The sequence below is a fragment of the Calidris pugnax genome, unplaced genomic scaffold (genome assembly GCF_001431845.1).
Source record: "Calidris pugnax isolate Ruff unplaced genomic scaffold, ASM143184v1 scaffold133, whole genome shotgun sequence".
Lineage (NCBI taxonomy): Eukaryota > Metazoa > Chordata > Aves > Charadriiformes > Scolopacidae > Calidris > Calidris pugnax.
This window is the reverse complement of record NW_015090977.1, coordinates 652,364-668,041: the sequence shown is the minus strand read 5'-3', so window position 1 is coordinate 668,041 and position 15,678 is coordinate 652,364. Positions and strand designations below refer to the sequence as shown.

Sequence of the window (15,678 nt, the reverse complement as noted above, 5' to 3'; positions counted from 1 at the left end):
TAATTAGAGGGAAAATTGCTGCTCTCTCGGGCTGTCCCGGGCTGGGGGGGTGGCATTGATGGAGAAGCTCCATCTGAAGCCTGCAGCCCTTTGCTTCTGCTGTCCCTCTGTCCCCAGCAGAAGCAGGCAAGAAGTCCCCCGACCTAGTGGGGTGGGTGTATGCCAGGATGCCCCAATCCATGCCGGGGACAGTCCTGCTGTCCCCATCCTCCTGCTCTACAGAACTGTGGCTCTGGAAGGAGTTGCCAGTGCTAACAAACTGCATATCAAGGAAGTTATTTTGAGTCAGGCAGGAACAGGAGCTGTGCTGGGAGCAAGAATGCAAATAAACAGCCAGAACAGCAAATTGGTATCTTTTAATGAACCTGAAAAGACATTTTTTCCCTCTCTCTCTCTCTCGCTCTCTCGCTCTCCTGCTGCATAAATGAAATCCCCGTCCTCTCGCTGCGCTCTGCCAAGGTTCCTATTTTGCTGGTTGTTTCCAGGATGTGGGATGCAGGGTTGAATTGCTTTACAAATGAGCCAGTGAGTCGCCGTGTCTCTGCCCCTCTGCTTATCGCTGCGGTCGGGCTGGATTTGGGCCACCCCATCGAGGACCAGCCAGGTTAGGGTGCTGAGGCAAAAGGGCAACAGCACCCATTGCCCCTTCATCTCCAAACTGTGCTTCCTTTTCTCTCCAGTCCCTGGCCACCGTTGCCCAAATGATTGCCTGGGGCTGGGTCCTGCTGACCACCACCTCGTTTGCTTTTCCAGGCAAATAAGCTGAGAACCAAAACGCTGCGCAACACGCTGAACCCCACCTGGAACGAGACGCTCACCTACTACGGCATCACTGATGAGGACATGATCCGCAAGACCCTACGGTAGGAACCCCAGGAGAGGAACAGGGTGCTGAGCCTGTCACTAGGGGAGGGGATGCATGTTCCTTCCTGTCCCTTCCTATCCCTTCAGGGCCATTGCAGGCATCCCTCCCCATCCCAGTGGCAGTTTCCACGGGGTCTCACAGAGACCCCCACAGGACTGTATTGGTGGCTGCTTGTGGCAGAGTTATTACCCACCAAAACCTATAATGTGTGTGCGTGCCCAGCACACATCCATCACCTCTGCGGTGACTGACGTTTGATTTACAGGGAGCCTGAGCTGGAATAGCCAGTGAGGAACGTGGTCCTGCTTTGTCATTAACTTCATAACTCACTCACTGGGCTCCTGCCTGCAGAGGTGCTGTTATTTGGGTTTAACCTCTTTATGCCCAGCTCTCACTGTCATATGTTAAGGCTTTGTGGTCGTGTCTTGCTGAGAAAATCTCCCCAGGAAGGCTCTGGGGAGAGCTGAGCTTTGTGGAAGGAAGCTGGAGGCATCTATGAATTATTGTCAAATTAAATGAAGAGCATTTGTATGTATTTATTCTATTCTCTTGGTTTGGTTCAGTCTCTGCACATTCAGCATCCCCTGGCAGCATCTCCCTGGGGCTGAGAAATGTTTGTCTGGGGCTGGAGGTGGGCAGGGGCAGCGTGGTGGGGCCACGTGGGTTTGGAAGTGCTGCTTTGTGGATTCAGACCCCTGTGAATGCAAAGGTCTTGGCCACTGTCCCACCTGGGTGAGGGCAGGAGCTGACCTGGAGCCCACGGACAGATCCTGCCTGGGAGGGTGGGTGCTGGGTGACCTCGGCAGCTCCATCACCGCTGTGATCTGGGATTGATGTGCAGGAGGATTTGCTGTAAGGTCTGCTGTCAAACAGAGGATTTTGCATCCTACTCCGAGGACTCAGGGCTTTGTGAGCTCCGTGGCTGGAATCTGACCTTCCTTATTTGTGGGTACCCTGGGAGTTTATTATTTTCCCCATGACGAGAGCGCAAAGCTGCCTTGTAAAAGGTCCTGCTCAGAGGTGAATTTGGGCAGAGCCCACCTGTTGTTTGCAATGTGCATAGAGATGAGAAATCTAGCGCCGTGGATTATTATTTCACATGGAAAATATTAGTCATGCTGAAAGTGCTGCAGGCTTGTCGGGCTGGAAAGCCTCTGGTTTATTATTATTATTGGTGGGTATTTTTTTTTTTCATTTTTTCACTCCCGGCTTTGAAGTTTTCAGCCTCTTTAAGTGTGGAAATCGTTTTGTAGAGAGATGTTTGTCTGAGTTGTTTGTTGAAATGTGCCAGAGAGCAGAAGGGCTTGACCCCCACCTTTTCAGGGCCTTAGTAGCTGCTTCTCCCTGGGGAAAGGCTGCGCACTCCCACTCTGCGAGGCAGCGAGGATGCTGGATGGCAGGGGGGACACGCAGAAATGTGTGCGTGGGCTGGGCTGGATTTGCCCTTCTCCCTGCAGAAATCCCTCATTAGCATGTTCCCTCTCCTGCCTGCCAGCCCCGGGGGGTTCCGGGTGCTTCACAGGGAGCCAAGTGTGGCCACAAGCTCCTGCAGGGCTCAGCACATGGGGGTCCTCCTGCCCCCTCCAGAGCTAAACACCCTGCACTGACCCTGTACCCGGTGTGGTGCATGGGGACCCCTCGCCTCGTGGGGGATGCGGCTGAACGGAGATAGCGTTTCTGTCTTGGGAACTCCACGGGGAGCTCAGGAGATTGCTGGCAAGATCTGTTAATGGCCAATTACCCAAAGTCACTTCAAAGGGCTCCTTTCCAGGGAGGTGAGGGAAGCCTCAGGCTCACCTGCGGTGCGGTTGTCTTGCACCAAGTTCCCAGCCAGGCGTTCTGCAGGGTGTGAAACTCATGCAAAGCCTCCTCTGCTCATGCGGGGACAGCATCCCCGGGGCTTGGCATCTCCTCATGCCATCAGAGCCATCCATCTCACACCTTTGTACCCATCGGAGCTGCCTCTTTGCAGGGAGGTTCCCAGGCTGGAGCACACCAGTCTCCAGCGCTCTGCAGGAGCCCCTGCACTTTGCAGCTGAGGTTTCCTTGCCAGCAGCCAGCCCCAGTGAATTAGGTGATAATTAAGGATCAAAATCCTCTCTGCATGGAGAGGAATATCCAAGTGCTATTCTGACTCGTTGGTGTTTGCAGGTAACTAATGGGGTTTTCTGGAGCCTTTCCCCAAGGAGATGGTGAGCCCTGTGGTGACATTGCCATGAGGGCAGCTGGTGGCCAGGAGCGCTGTGGAGGCCACACGCATCCCCACCTCACCTCCAAGTATAATGCTGGGGGCTGGCACTGCATCCAGATGGAGAGGGCTCCATCCTGTGGGATTTAGCACAGCCCAGTCCCTGCTGGCAGCACGGTGGTGTGGGAGTCCCCAGCCCCACCTCCACCAGTGAAACTCAAGGTCTAGGCACCTCAGCAGCACCCATCCCTGTGTGCTGATGGGCAGAACCAGCCTTCTCCTGCATGGGGCACTTTTTCCTGTGCTGAGTTTCGGCCACCAGCACAAATGGCCATTGTGGCAGCAGGTCTCAGCTTGCCCTCGGGCACTGGGCATGAGCTCAGCTGCTCTGCCCAATAGGTTTGGCAGAATTTCAGGTGGGAACTCAAACTCTTGCCTATGGCCCAGGGAATTCCTCTGCTAAAACAAAGCTTCTGAGCACCGTGGCTCCGTTTCTTATCTTGCACAGGGGAGCCAGAGCCTAAAATTCAAGTGGTCTTCACTTTCCTTAAGATCAGTTCCCCAGCCCCCTTTTTGCTTTTCTCCATCTTCACAGTTGAAGATACTGGCAAAGGAGATTTCGTTTATCCTGAGGCAGGTTTGGATGAGATGGTCTGGAAAACCAGCCACGAGGTAGAAAAATCCGTCTTTTATTTTAATTCCTTGCTCAGATTTTCTTCTTTTCGAACACTGGCTATTTAATTGAACAGAAGGATGTAAGACTGGGAGATGTTGCACTTCCTTGTTTAGATACCCATTGAGTTGTGCCCTCACTGCCTGGCTGGGGAGGGATCTTTGGTTTATGTGAGGAGGACGAATGGGCTGGGGTCCCTGGTGGCTGGGGCTCATCGAGGATTTTTTTATTTTGGTGTGGGCTGAGCCCCTCCGTAACACTGGTGGCACTGGCCCTTCCCATGGGGCCAATACATCCTGCCATGTATTGTCCTGCCTTTGGTGCTTCTCTTCCCTTGCCCATCATCTCTGCAAAGTATCTTCTTCTCCGCCAGGAAAAGCCAACTTCAAAGCTGTGGTGGCGCTGGCTTTCCTTGTGCTAATCAGGCGAGGCTCCTGCCAGGCAGCTGCTGGTGGTTGAAAGAGCATGAGTGATGCTCCCCTCAGTCTGGGAGGTGACCATTCCCCGGGTGTCTCCTTGGTGCCGAGATCCACGGAGGGGCAGGGAACACGATTGCAAAGTCTCTTTAATGTAAAAATAACGGCGGAGATCAAAGCTGCTGCCAGCCCTCTCCTCCCTGCTGCCTGGAGAGCGTGTGATGCAGCGGAAAAGCTGGAAAAGCACCCAAAGATCTTCCCTGCCCACCTGGGCTCTTGGTGGGACGTGTCCAGCATGGTGGTGTGGGCTTGGAGCACTCTATTGGTGCCTGCAACCCTCCTGGGGGTGATGAGTGGCCAGAGTAGGGGCATCCTCTGCCTCCTGGAGTGCAGAGTAACAGACACCCTCTTGCCCGAGCCCCCCAGCCCCACACCGTACCCCAACAAGCTGCCCCTCATCCCTGTGCAGCCTCTTCTGAGCTGGTGGAGTGAGTTTGCTGTGACAAACCCAAGCCCTGGGAGCCGTTGGTGTTTTCACCTCCCCAGGCGAGGCCACCCACAAGGGAGAAGGAGAGGTGAAGGCAGCGCAGCTAATTGCACTGGCAAGCAGGATTTTGTTAATGAATCAACCCCCTCAAAAAAACACCAGATACTTCAGATTTCATGAAACGCAGCAGGTGGGAGGATCTTGAAAGGTCTCATCCATTCATCGAATTAAATATCCTTGAGTCTAGCCCAAGGCTTAATAGCAATGAAACCACCCACCATCCTGAGAGGAGGTGAATTCAGAGCCTCTCAAAAGTTACTGGACTCGGATGGCTGGGCTTGGGGACAGGTTCCCTGCTGGTACCAGAGGTAAATCCCACCTGCAGGTCGGATGGCTGGGCTTGGGGACAGGTTCCCTGCTGGCACCAGAGGTAAATCCCACCCTGCAGCCCCCGTCTGCAGCAACCTCTGCTCCCCACCTGCACGCTGAGCACGGCCGTGCCGCAGCAGCTCGGCCGCTGTCTCTGGTGGTGGGAAGCTGGAGGACATGATGGGGGGAGGCAGAGAAACACTGCAGGGGAAATTGGAATAGGCAGAATACAATCGCCTACATTTAAATAATACATGTAATATGCAATAAATAGATTGTATTCACAATAAATATCAGAGCCAGCCAGATATTGGATACAATTATTCATATCCAGATATATTGGCGAAGTGATGCATTATTCATATGATACTCAGCTAGCCCACGAATGCCAGGAATTCTTTGTTTAATCATGTGTTTGACAAACATCATGACTCATTAAATATATTATTCAGAAAATAGTATTTGATCAGGTCTAATAGGCGTACTGCAGACACTTAGAGATTTGGGGTCCCAAATTGCTTTATTCCAGAAGCACTGAATGAGGTTTGCTCCAGCGCTGCAGGCACACTCATAATTTCATTTAACTTTTGCTGTGTTTTCTGTGCTCAGACTTTGAGGCATTTGGTGATGGAGCCCAACACTGAATCCTCCTTTTGGTTTTAGAAGGGCTGGACAATCCCAGGACACCACCTTTTTCTGTTTTCTCTCCTTGCCACACGTTGCTGGTCCTTAAGCCAAGCAGGCATCACCTGCGCGTCGGCTCCTCCATTGAGAGCCTCCCAAGTTGCTATAGGGACCATAAGGGATCTTGGCTACAGGAGATGCATCTTCAGGCTCTGCTGCCTGTAACGTGAGTGTGCATTGTGGAAAAGGGTCCTTGTTGACCCCTGTTCTCTTCTTTCCGTGGTGTGGAAGAGGCCAGAGGAACGCGTGTGCGAGCAGAAGCCGTGAGTCAGCGGAGCGGGGTTGCTTGAGCTGTGCGGTGAGTCAGGACTGTAACCCAGGAGCCCGGGCTGAGTAGGAGGGAGAATAAGTTTAATGAGCAGTGATTGTTCACTTGCTGCTTCATTTTCTTCCGAGGTGGTTTTCACAGCCCTTAACTTAAAGATCAGGACCCCTCAGTGGAAGTTGTCAAATCAAAAGCTGTGCTCAGGGGATTTGGTTTAATAAAAAGAGACGAGGGAGGGGTGATGCTCAAGTAAAGGGCTCGGCGTGACAGGTGAATGTGGCTGCCAGGGGCCCTCTTGCTGTTTGTCATGGAGCTGATTTTCTAACCCAAGGCATAAAAATTCCATCACAACGATTTCTCGTAATAAAATTGAAGCTGGTGTAATTGCATTACGCCTGTTTCCGAGGGGAGGGCTGGGGCCGGAGCTGCCTGCTCATCTGACTCACGCTCGCTGCCTTCACTTGTGGGGCCATTGCCCTGCCAGCCTGCCCGAGTTAAAAATACCATCCTGGTGGAGATGAACCACAGCCAACCAGAGGGACTGGGGATCGGGGGCCGAGTCCGAGGGACTGGGAGGACTGACATGAAACTGCATCTGAGCCACCCCTGGTCATCACACACAGATGGGCACAAAATGTGGGGACCCACCTGAGAAGTAGCCAGAGATGCCAGAGGGAAAAATGGGACTGGGAGAGACCTGACGGTGTGTTTGGCTCCATCGTGCTGCTTGCGGATGTGCCAAAAACTGCTTCCCAGGGCACTGGGCTCTGTGTAAGCATTTTCATTAGCCAGGGATGTTGGTGGGGACAAGGAGACAGCCCGGGATGCTGTCATTGCTCTGGGACAAGGGGGCCCTGCAGCACTGTGGCAGGCTGAGGGTTGTGGACCCGGTGGCAGTGCCAGGCTGGGGCATCCCGGGCAGCCACCACTGAAGTTTTCCAACCATTTCCTTCCCAGGCTTCTGCCCGTCCCGGGTGGCTCCGAGGCTTGGCAGCAAGTGGGATGTTGCATTCCTTATCTTGTTGTGCTTCTGGAGCACATCTAGACATTGTCGGGGGAAGATCTTGTTACTCATGTTCTTCAGAGGTAAAACTGTCACCGAACCCTACCTCCCCCGAGCGTGCAGGAGACAACACCGCTCTGCGATTGCCGGGTGTAAAAATAGACCCCTGGCTGTCAGCTCCTGGTGAGGACCTCGCTCCTCTCCTCTCCAGCCTGGCTTTCCTCCCTGCGCGCTCGCTTTCCAGCCCCAGAGCCTCGGCCAGATGGGTGTGGGGTTGTGCACGCCTGGCAAGCGCCGCTTCGTGTCTGGAGCTGCTGCTGCTGCTGCTCCTTTTTCGGTTTTGTTCTTTAAAAGAGAGGTGAGAGGAGGGAAGGAAATAGGAAATATCGTGCCTGCATTTGAGATTCTCTTTGAGGATTTTACTGTTGTGGTGGGGTGGTTTTTTCCATGGGTATCTATAGTAACGCTGCATACAGCTACGGTTTTCTGGAGAGCAGCATTCCCCGTCTTCCCCCTTGTATAATTTTTTTCCAAACTTCCTTCCTCTGCTGCTCCCCAGCCCTGTGCTGTGCGGCTGAGCCATCTCCGTGGCTTCCTCACTGCCTTGTTATTCACTCGTGAGCTTTAGTGTCCTCAGACCATCCACGGAGAAACTATCCACGGATAAACCATCCAAACTGCGCAGGCCAGAAGTGTGGTGTGCAGTTAGTTACTCTGATGCGGGATCACAGGGCACTATTTATCTTTAATTACTTTTAACCCCTCCTGAATGGGTCCTGTTTGTTGGAACCCGGCAAGGCGGAGTGTGGTCCCTGGAGGCAGAGGTGCTGCCTGTGAGAAATGGGCAGTAACAGGAGTAGGTGAAGGAGGGGAAAAAATGAGGCAGCAAAAGGACAAGAAGACACTGTAGGAAAACTTTTAAAAAGGGGAGAAAGGAGAGAATGGAAGGGAAAGGAAACTCCTTTCCTTCATGGATGGGGAGCCCAGACAGTCCCTGTGTGGCACCTCTCTGGGATTTTGGGAGCTGTGAGCAGAGGCTCCCTGCAAGCGCTAACTTTGCTCTTCTGTCGTCTCTCCTGACGCCCGGAGCGGGCTGGGAAGCAGCAGAGAAATGACTCATTAGCTGCCAGCTCAGGGAAAGGCATTTATAGCTTTCGCACAGCAAACAGCCTTCGCTCAGCGCCGCCGTCACGGCCCTCGGACGCAGGCTGCCGTCACCGGGTGCGTCCCAGGACCCGGCCCTGCACAGGACCCCCACGGGGCTGGGAGAGCTCCCCTTGGCCAAAGTGTGATGCTTTTCACAAGCTGGATCTGCAAATCCTTCCCGGTCTTGTCTGCGTGGTGGGAGAGGAGGTGAAGGACCCCCTCTGTGTCCCAGACCGGGCAGCCATGTCCCCAGTGCAGGGGGACACCCTGAGAGCTGCCACACTGGGAAAAGTGCTCGAGCTGCTTGGGTGGGTGACCCTGTGGGGAGACACGCTTCTCCTGGCCGCGCAGTCTGAGAGCAGGTTTAGGAAGAGCCTCCTCATCCAGGCAGGATGCAGCTGGGCTGGTGATGGCTCAGAATAGCTTTGCTTTAGTCACCAACGACTTTGATGTTTTAATAAAAGAGCCATTAGGATGCGTGAGGCCGCGGGTTGCTTTTCGGATGGTGCCTGGGCTGGGGTGTGCGTTAGACACAGCGACCGCAGCACCACAGGGTTGTGATATTCAGGGTTTGGTGCGTCCCAGGACCCGGCCCTGCACAGGACCCCCACGGGGCTGGGAGAGCTCCCCTTGGCCGAGGTGTGATGCCTTTCACAAGCTGGATCTGCACATCCCTCCCGGTCTTGTCTGCGTGGTGGGAGAGGAGGTGGAGGACCCCCTCTGTGTCCCAGATCGGGCAGCCATGTCCCCAGTGCAGGGGGACACCCTGAGAGCTGCCACACTGGGAAAAGTGCTCGAGCTGCTTGGGTGGGTGACCCTGTGGGGAGGCACGCTTCTCCTGGCCATGCAGTCCAAGAGCAGGTTTAGGAAGAGCCTCCTCATCCAGGCAGGATGCAGCTGGGCTGGTGATGGCTCAGAATAGCTTTGCTTTAGTCACCAACGACTTTGATGTTTTAATAAAAGAGCCATTAGGATGCGTGAGGCCGCGGGTTGCTTTTCGGATGGTGCCTGGGCTGGGGTGTGTGTTAGACACAGCGACTGCAGCACCACAGGGGTGTGATATTCAGGGTTCATGAGCATCTCCCTGGAGGGAGCCCAGTCCCTGGTGGGGTGACAGCCATCCCGAGGGGTGCAGGAAGCCCTGGCCAGGGTGGTGTCTGAGCAGGGAGGATGGCTGTGGTGGCTGTGGGGCCCAGCCAGGGCATGCAGGTAGCTCCATGGGGGCGGCTGTGTGATGGAGCTGGGAGACAGGGTGTAGTGCAGCTTCTCCATCCCTCTGTTTCCCCAGACCTGGCCTGTCCTCCATCCCGGCAGCCTCCAATCTCAGCTGCAGAGGTAAAGCAGACCAAGATACTGAGTGTCACATTTAAACATCATGATCTGCCCTCGCTGAGCTGGAGCAGAGGATTGATGGCCTCCAGCTGCCTGCAAAGGAGGTGCCCCATCACTGGCCTGGGGAACAGTGGCCTCAAAGTCATGCCCTTGCTGGGGGAACCTGCAGTGTGATGGGACAGCCCCTTCCCTCATACCATCGCCTCCCCTCTCCCCGATGGCCCCACTCACCCTGTGCTCATTGCAGGATCTCAGTCTGTGACGAGGACAAGTTCCGCCACAACGAGTTCATTGGGGAGACGCGGATCCCGCTGAAGAAACTGAAGCCCAACCAGACCAAAAACTTCAACATCTGCCTGGAGAAGCAGCTGCCGGTGAGTGGGGGCTTCAGAGCCGTGTCCCCTACCCTGGTCCTGCAGATACAGCAGCTTCTCCCTGTGGCACGTGGGGTACCTTGACCCCTCAGACGTGACCGGGGATGAGGAGGTGGGTGTCCACCTGCGGCTGTGTCCTGGAGCAGCCCCCGAACTGGGTGCATTCCCTCCCCCAGATAGATAAAACAGAGGACAAGTCGCTGGAGGAGCGTGGCCGGATCCTCATCTCCCTCAAGTACAGCTCGCAGAAGCAGGGGCTGCTGGTGGGCATCATCCGCTGCGCCCACCTGGCCGCCATGGACGCCAACGGCTACTCCGACCCCTACGTCAAAACGTGAGTGCTGCTCCGCGGCCGGGTGAGACGCTGCTGCTGCCGGCCCTCGGTGAGGCCGTGCTGTCCCCTCTTGCCTCTCCCTGCAGTGGGAATTAATTGATCTCATTAAGCGATGCAAATGAGGGCGTCACGGCAGCAGCTTGCATTCGCCTGGAGCGTGTTATTCCCCGGCAATTATTTTACAGCCCTTCAAAGTAACGTGGGTGCAGGATCTGTCCCGTGGCGTGTGGCCGTGCCCACCCCGCACCGGGACAGCTCATTGTCCCCATCGGTTCAGCAGAGACTGGGTGGCCGTGGTGCCCCTCTGCCAGGCTCAGCGCTGCCCTTGACTTGGGGGACAGGGTCTGTGGCAGGGACACAGCCCTGGGGACAGGAATGGTGGCCCAAAGCAGGCAGACACAGTCGGGTTTTACTGATGGCACAGCTCCAGTCCAGCGGGTTGGGGGGGGAAGTGGGAACGAATCCCCAAGCAGGACAATCCCTGTGCTTGATGGTCCTGGTCCCTGCTCAGCCCCTGTGGGCACCTTTGCTTTATTTCCAGGTGATACCCCAAACCTTTTCACTCTTGAAGCTCATCCCATCTCTGCCGGGATGGGGATGGCTGCTGGGATGGGTCTGGCCCTCCTGAACTGCTGCAGATGTCCCCTTCACCCAGGGATGGGCAATTAATCGCCCCCTTTCTGTGTCCCCAAGGGAGAGGAGACTCCCAGCCTGGCAGCCAGGCCACCACCCCACGCTTTGGAATAGCTCTAATTACAACATGAGTGTAATTAGGTCAGACAGCACTTTAATCTCAGCCCGTGGCTTGGGTGGCTCCAGGGCCTGGTTAAGAGAGCTGAGGGCACATTTACAGGTCCCGCTGACGCTTCCCAGTGTAAATGACTGGGAGTACCCTCCTCTTGAAAAATACCAGCAGAATTAAAAAAAAAAAAAAGGAAAAGAAAAGCCATTAAAATTACTAAAATGTGCTGCTCGACTTGGCCTCACCCAAGTGATTCAGGGAAGTCAGTGTCATCCAGGGGCTATTAAGGGATGCTGGGGAAGGCGGTGGTTTGCTGACGCAGAGCCGGGCTGGCGCGGGGCCCTGTGTCGCTGCTGGTTTTTGGGTGGATGGCATTTTTCAGACTCGGTGTCTGCAAAGCAGGGGACACGGTGAGGAAGGGCTGGCAGCCCCCCCTGCGCCCATCCCACCTCCCTGTCCCCAGTGTGCTGACCCAAACTTTGGCACTTTCAGGGGTGACATTTGTTAAGGCAGAGCTGCCGGGATAAACCGCCCCTGGGGGGCCAGTAATGGAGTTTATCAGCAGCACGGTTTTGCCTTCCTATTTAATTGTTCTGCAGGAGTAGTGTTTGCATAAAAAGCCTCTCTTGTTTTTTTTTAAATGCTCATCGAAGGCTCAGTCCCTGGAGTAAGATAATTCCCGTTGTACGCAGTGATTTTGTAGGTGCCCCTTGTGCTACAATCTGCAGTAGATTGTATCTGCAGGGCTCGAATCAGAGCAGACAGACAAGTGATGCTTCTCGGTACAAGCCCTAATTTTTTAATTATGAGCAAGATCTGGAAATTGTAACGAGGAAGCAGAACTGATGTTTAAAGGAGCAGCACCAGCACGAAATGGTGACGGATTGACTTTGGCCTGGCCCAGCTTTCAGGTGCCCTCTCTGCTTGATGACACATTAATCCTGTTTGCTTTCCGGCCCTGCTGCTGCCCTGTGAAATATCTGGAGGAAACAGCAGAGCACGAAGCTGCGGCCACTGCACGAGCTCCTGCTCCCCCTTACACACCCCTTACACACACCTGCGTTCTGTCTCCGGGAGAGGCTCTGGATGAGCAGACCCCTCGCAGGGTCCCAGCTCTGGACTGGTTCTGGGCTGAGAGGGTTTGATTTCGGGAGCTGGGAGCATGTGTGCGGTGCCAGTGTCCCCTAGGGACTGGAGGTGGGATAGTCGTGCTCTCTGGTGGCAGCCAGCGACTCCTCTTGTGTGAAGGTGGGGAAATGCTGCTTCCTTCCAGCCTCCTCCAGCATTTTGGGAGGGGAGGAGGGGGCTCAGCCACCCATCTCACCCTGCCTCTGCTCAGGAGCTGGTCCCGCAGGTGCCCCCACCAGTGCCCGGGCTGCAGGGGCCTTCCTCGCTCCGTGTGTGACCGCGCTGTGTTGGTTTCATTGCAGTTACTTGAAACCAGATGAGGACAAGAAATCAAAGCATAAGACAGCGGTGAAGAAGAAGACGCTGAACCCCGAGTTCAATGAGGTGGGTTCTCTCCTGGCAAAGCATAAGACAGCGGTGAAGAAGAAGACACTGAACCCCGAGTTCAATGAGGTGGGTTGTAGTTCTCTCCTGGGTGTTTTTTTTTGAGTCCTCAGACTTAAAAGGGAAAAAACCCAAACATCCTCATTAGGTGAGGGATGGATGTTGAGTTCCCCCTGGGTAGCAAAAGGGCAACAGTCTGAGGAGGAGGATGGACAGCCCCAACCACCTCCCAAGGATCCTGCACTGAACCCAGCACAGGTTTGTCCTGACTCTGTCTCTGCTCCCCAACAGGAGTTTTGCTACGAGATAAAGCACGGAGACCTGGCAAAAAAGACCTTGGAAGTCACAGTGTGGGACTACGATATCGGGAAATCAAATGATTTCATAGGTGAGTGAGGAACTCCAGAACGTCTCCTCAGCCTTTTTGTTTTTATCTTCACCTTTTGTGCTTCCTCTTCTTTCATCTGCTGCTCTTCTGCACTTCTGCATCCTCCTGTTCTCCATCCCCACGTTCCTTCTTGCTGGGTTTCTGTGCTGCTTTTATCACCCTCTTGCCCCTGACCCTCCTCTCCCTCAGCCAGCCCCACTGCTCCTTGCCTCAAATGTGCCCCACACAAGGAGCACCCAAGCAGGGAGAAGATGCATCTCCCTCTCCTCTTCTGCTTTCAGATCTTTTCTTCTGAATAAAAAAACAGGTTTAACAGGGAGGCTTCCATTTATCGCTGTGGGATGTCTAGGCTTGTTGTGATTTTGTTACTGGTCACTGTGATTTATTGCTAGTGAGTGCCCAGTATCTCTGACAGCTGCTGCAACTGCAACGAGCATCCAGTCCGTGGCACAAGAACAAGCTGCCAAGGGCAGGTCCTGGACCACAGCCCTGAGGGTCTGGGGAAGCTGGGCTGTGATGGCCCGTGTGTCACACCACGTTGTGGTGTCGGGTGCTGTGAGGGACCTGGCTGCATGACCTCACTCCTTCCACTGTCCCCCAGCATCCCTCCCCATCCCTGGCAGGGCTGATGCTCACCCCCTCCTCTCCCTCTCTGTGTCTCTCAAGGTGGCGTGGTGTTAGGAATCAACGCCAAAGGCGAGCGGCTGAAGCACTGGTTTGACTGCCTGAAGAACAAGGACAAGAAGATCGAGCGCTGGCACACGCTAACGAACGAGCTGCCGGGGGCCGTCCTCAGCGACTGAGCCCCCCCGGAGCTGCTCCCCGGGGGCGGGGGGCACAGCTCTGTGCGTGGTGTTAGGAATCAACGCCAAAGGCGAGCGGCTGAAGCACTGGTTTGACTGCCTGAAGAACAAGGACAAGAAGATCGAGCGCTGGCACACGCTAACGAACGAGCTGCCGGGGGCCGTCCTCAGCGACTGAGCCCCACGGGAGCTGCTCCCCGGGGGGGGCACAGCTCTGCTGGCCACTGCCTTTGGACTCCTCTCGTTTACGGCTTTGGATACGGGGGATCGTGGTACCGGGGCAGCCGGGAGAGCAGGACACCCCGCACCACGGCCCGGCTGCAGGGAGGCCCTTCCCAGGGAAGAGAGCAGCGGCGGTTTGCTCTGCTCGGCAGGTCCCGTCCCCTAAAAGGCTTTTCCAAAATGCCTCTTTGCACCCTGACACACTCACACACACACTCACGAGCATGCACGTGCATGCACACACACACACACGTGTGCGCACACGCACCCGGACACCACACGCCTGCATGCACTGCGGTTCTGACTCCTCTCCTAACTCTTTGCTGTACTGAATTACCTTCTCGCTGCCTTGCAATTCAGTGGCAAAAATGAATGCATCAGTCTCCGTTCGTGTATCTAATATGAGCAAAAGGCGTTCACTAAAACCTGGGACTATTTTCTCAAGGCCATTGTGCCATATTTCTGGTGGTTTGTCAGTCTCTGTGGTTTGGGCCTAAACAGTCTTTTATGCATTTAAAGCTCCTCCGTTGGAATGATTGTGTGTCCCCCCGATAACCCAGGAAGACTGTTTGCTTTTCTTCCAGAGATGTCGTGCTCGTCCTCTCCGATACCCCATGTGACGTCAGCCGGTGAGCCCACGGTGCGGTGCAGACCACGCTTCCCCCTCCCCGTCCCGGGATCGGGCGGCTTCACGTTTGCAGAATTGAGGGAGGGGGGACAAAATCAAAAAGCTCAGCGAAGCCACCGGCCGTTCCTCCTTCCCAGGACCAGCAGCGAAGCCTCACGCTGCCCTCTCCTCATCAAACCATGCCTTCCTGCCCGGAGCCACCCAGCCAGGCTATTTTTCCAGCAAAGCTGGCTTTCAGGCTAAATTTTTTTTATCCCTTTTCCCTTATTCCTCCTTTTTCCGATTCCCTGCTGTGACCTAAAACCCAACCAAGGTGCTTTACGCTGCCGGCAGAAGACGCTCAGCTCCAACACAGCGTCAGGTTGGTCCATTTTCTGCCTCAAACAGTGGCCAAACCAAATTTCTGTGTACGGCACAGTAATAATATGATAATATTTTAATAATTAGCCCGGATTTCATCTTCCATGACCCACACTTGGTTGGTCTTTGCACTCTCATCCCACAAAAAGTGCTGCCAGAAATTTTTGAAGCCTTTAAACCCTGATTTCTTAGGGAAAGAGCTGCCGTTTCCCAATCGGGCTCAGCTTCTGTGCTGTGTGTGTTGAAACCCACGTTTACTTGATGACCGTGTTACACCTTGTTTGATACGGGGGGAGGAACAACAAAATAACCCAACAAACCAACGTTCCTAGGGGCTTTTTTAATAACTTAATATTTGTAATGCATTCTAGGGATATGGATGGATTTTATTTGAGTGCCGGCAGCGCGTCAAGTAGGATGTTCCCGTTAATCCTCTCTGTCTGACACTGCTCCAGCACCTTAAAACCTGGTTTGGGTCTGAGCTTCCAGGAGAGCCGCGGGGGCACCGGGGTCGGCTCTGCCTCCCTTTTTCCTTGCGAAGTTATTTTCAATCCAGCGTTTGTTTCAGTCTTTGCCATGAAACTGGTTTATGGAAGAGGTGGAGCAGGACACGATGAGTGTGTGTGTGTGTGTGTGTGTGGGTCCCTTCACTTTGTATCCCCGTCTTTTTTCTAAGCGGACGGTCGGTCTGTCCGTCCCAGCTGCATGCAGAGTGGTGGTCGTCACGCCAGGCCTTCGTGAAATGTTTGATACCGATGTTTTGCTACCATGTGAAGGCTCTGCAGAACCTGTCCTTACCTGCATCCTAAAAACAAAAAAAAAAAAAAAAAGACTTTTGTATTTCAGTATTATCTATCTGTGTACTTTTTGTCAGATTCAGAACCTTG

The 15,678-nt window shown here is 54.4% G+C and overlaps 1 protein-coding gene across 3 annotated transcripts in view; it reads left to right on the top strand.

Annotated features, from left to right (window-relative positions):
- DOC2B (double C2-like domains, beta) overlaps positions 1-15,631 on the top strand; it is a 47,097-nt gene extending 31,466 nt beyond the window's left edge. Inside the window, exons 4-11 of one of the 3 annotated variants that reach the window (XR_001413274.1) lie at positions 754-863; positions 9,676-9,802; positions 9,979-10,136; positions 12,309-12,390; positions 12,682-12,778; positions 13,445-13,625; positions 13,800-14,792; positions 15,163-15,631. Coding sequence is in view for 2 of the 3 variants with exons in the window: in XM_014953168.1 (XP_014808654.1) it covers positions 754-863; positions 9,676-9,802; positions 9,979-10,136; positions 12,309-12,390; positions 12,682-12,778; positions 13,445-13,581 (711 nt within the window). In the remaining variant the exon portion in view is untranslated. Of the gene's footprint in view, positions 1-753; positions 864-9,675; positions 9,803-9,978; positions 10,137-12,308; positions 12,391-12,681; positions 12,779-13,444; positions 13,626-13,782; positions 14,929-15,162 lie in introns of those variants that run through there. The other 2 variants (XM_014953168.1, XM_014953167.1) reach the window with 2 other exon arrangements.
- Positions 15,632-15,678: the final 47 nt, after the last annotated feature.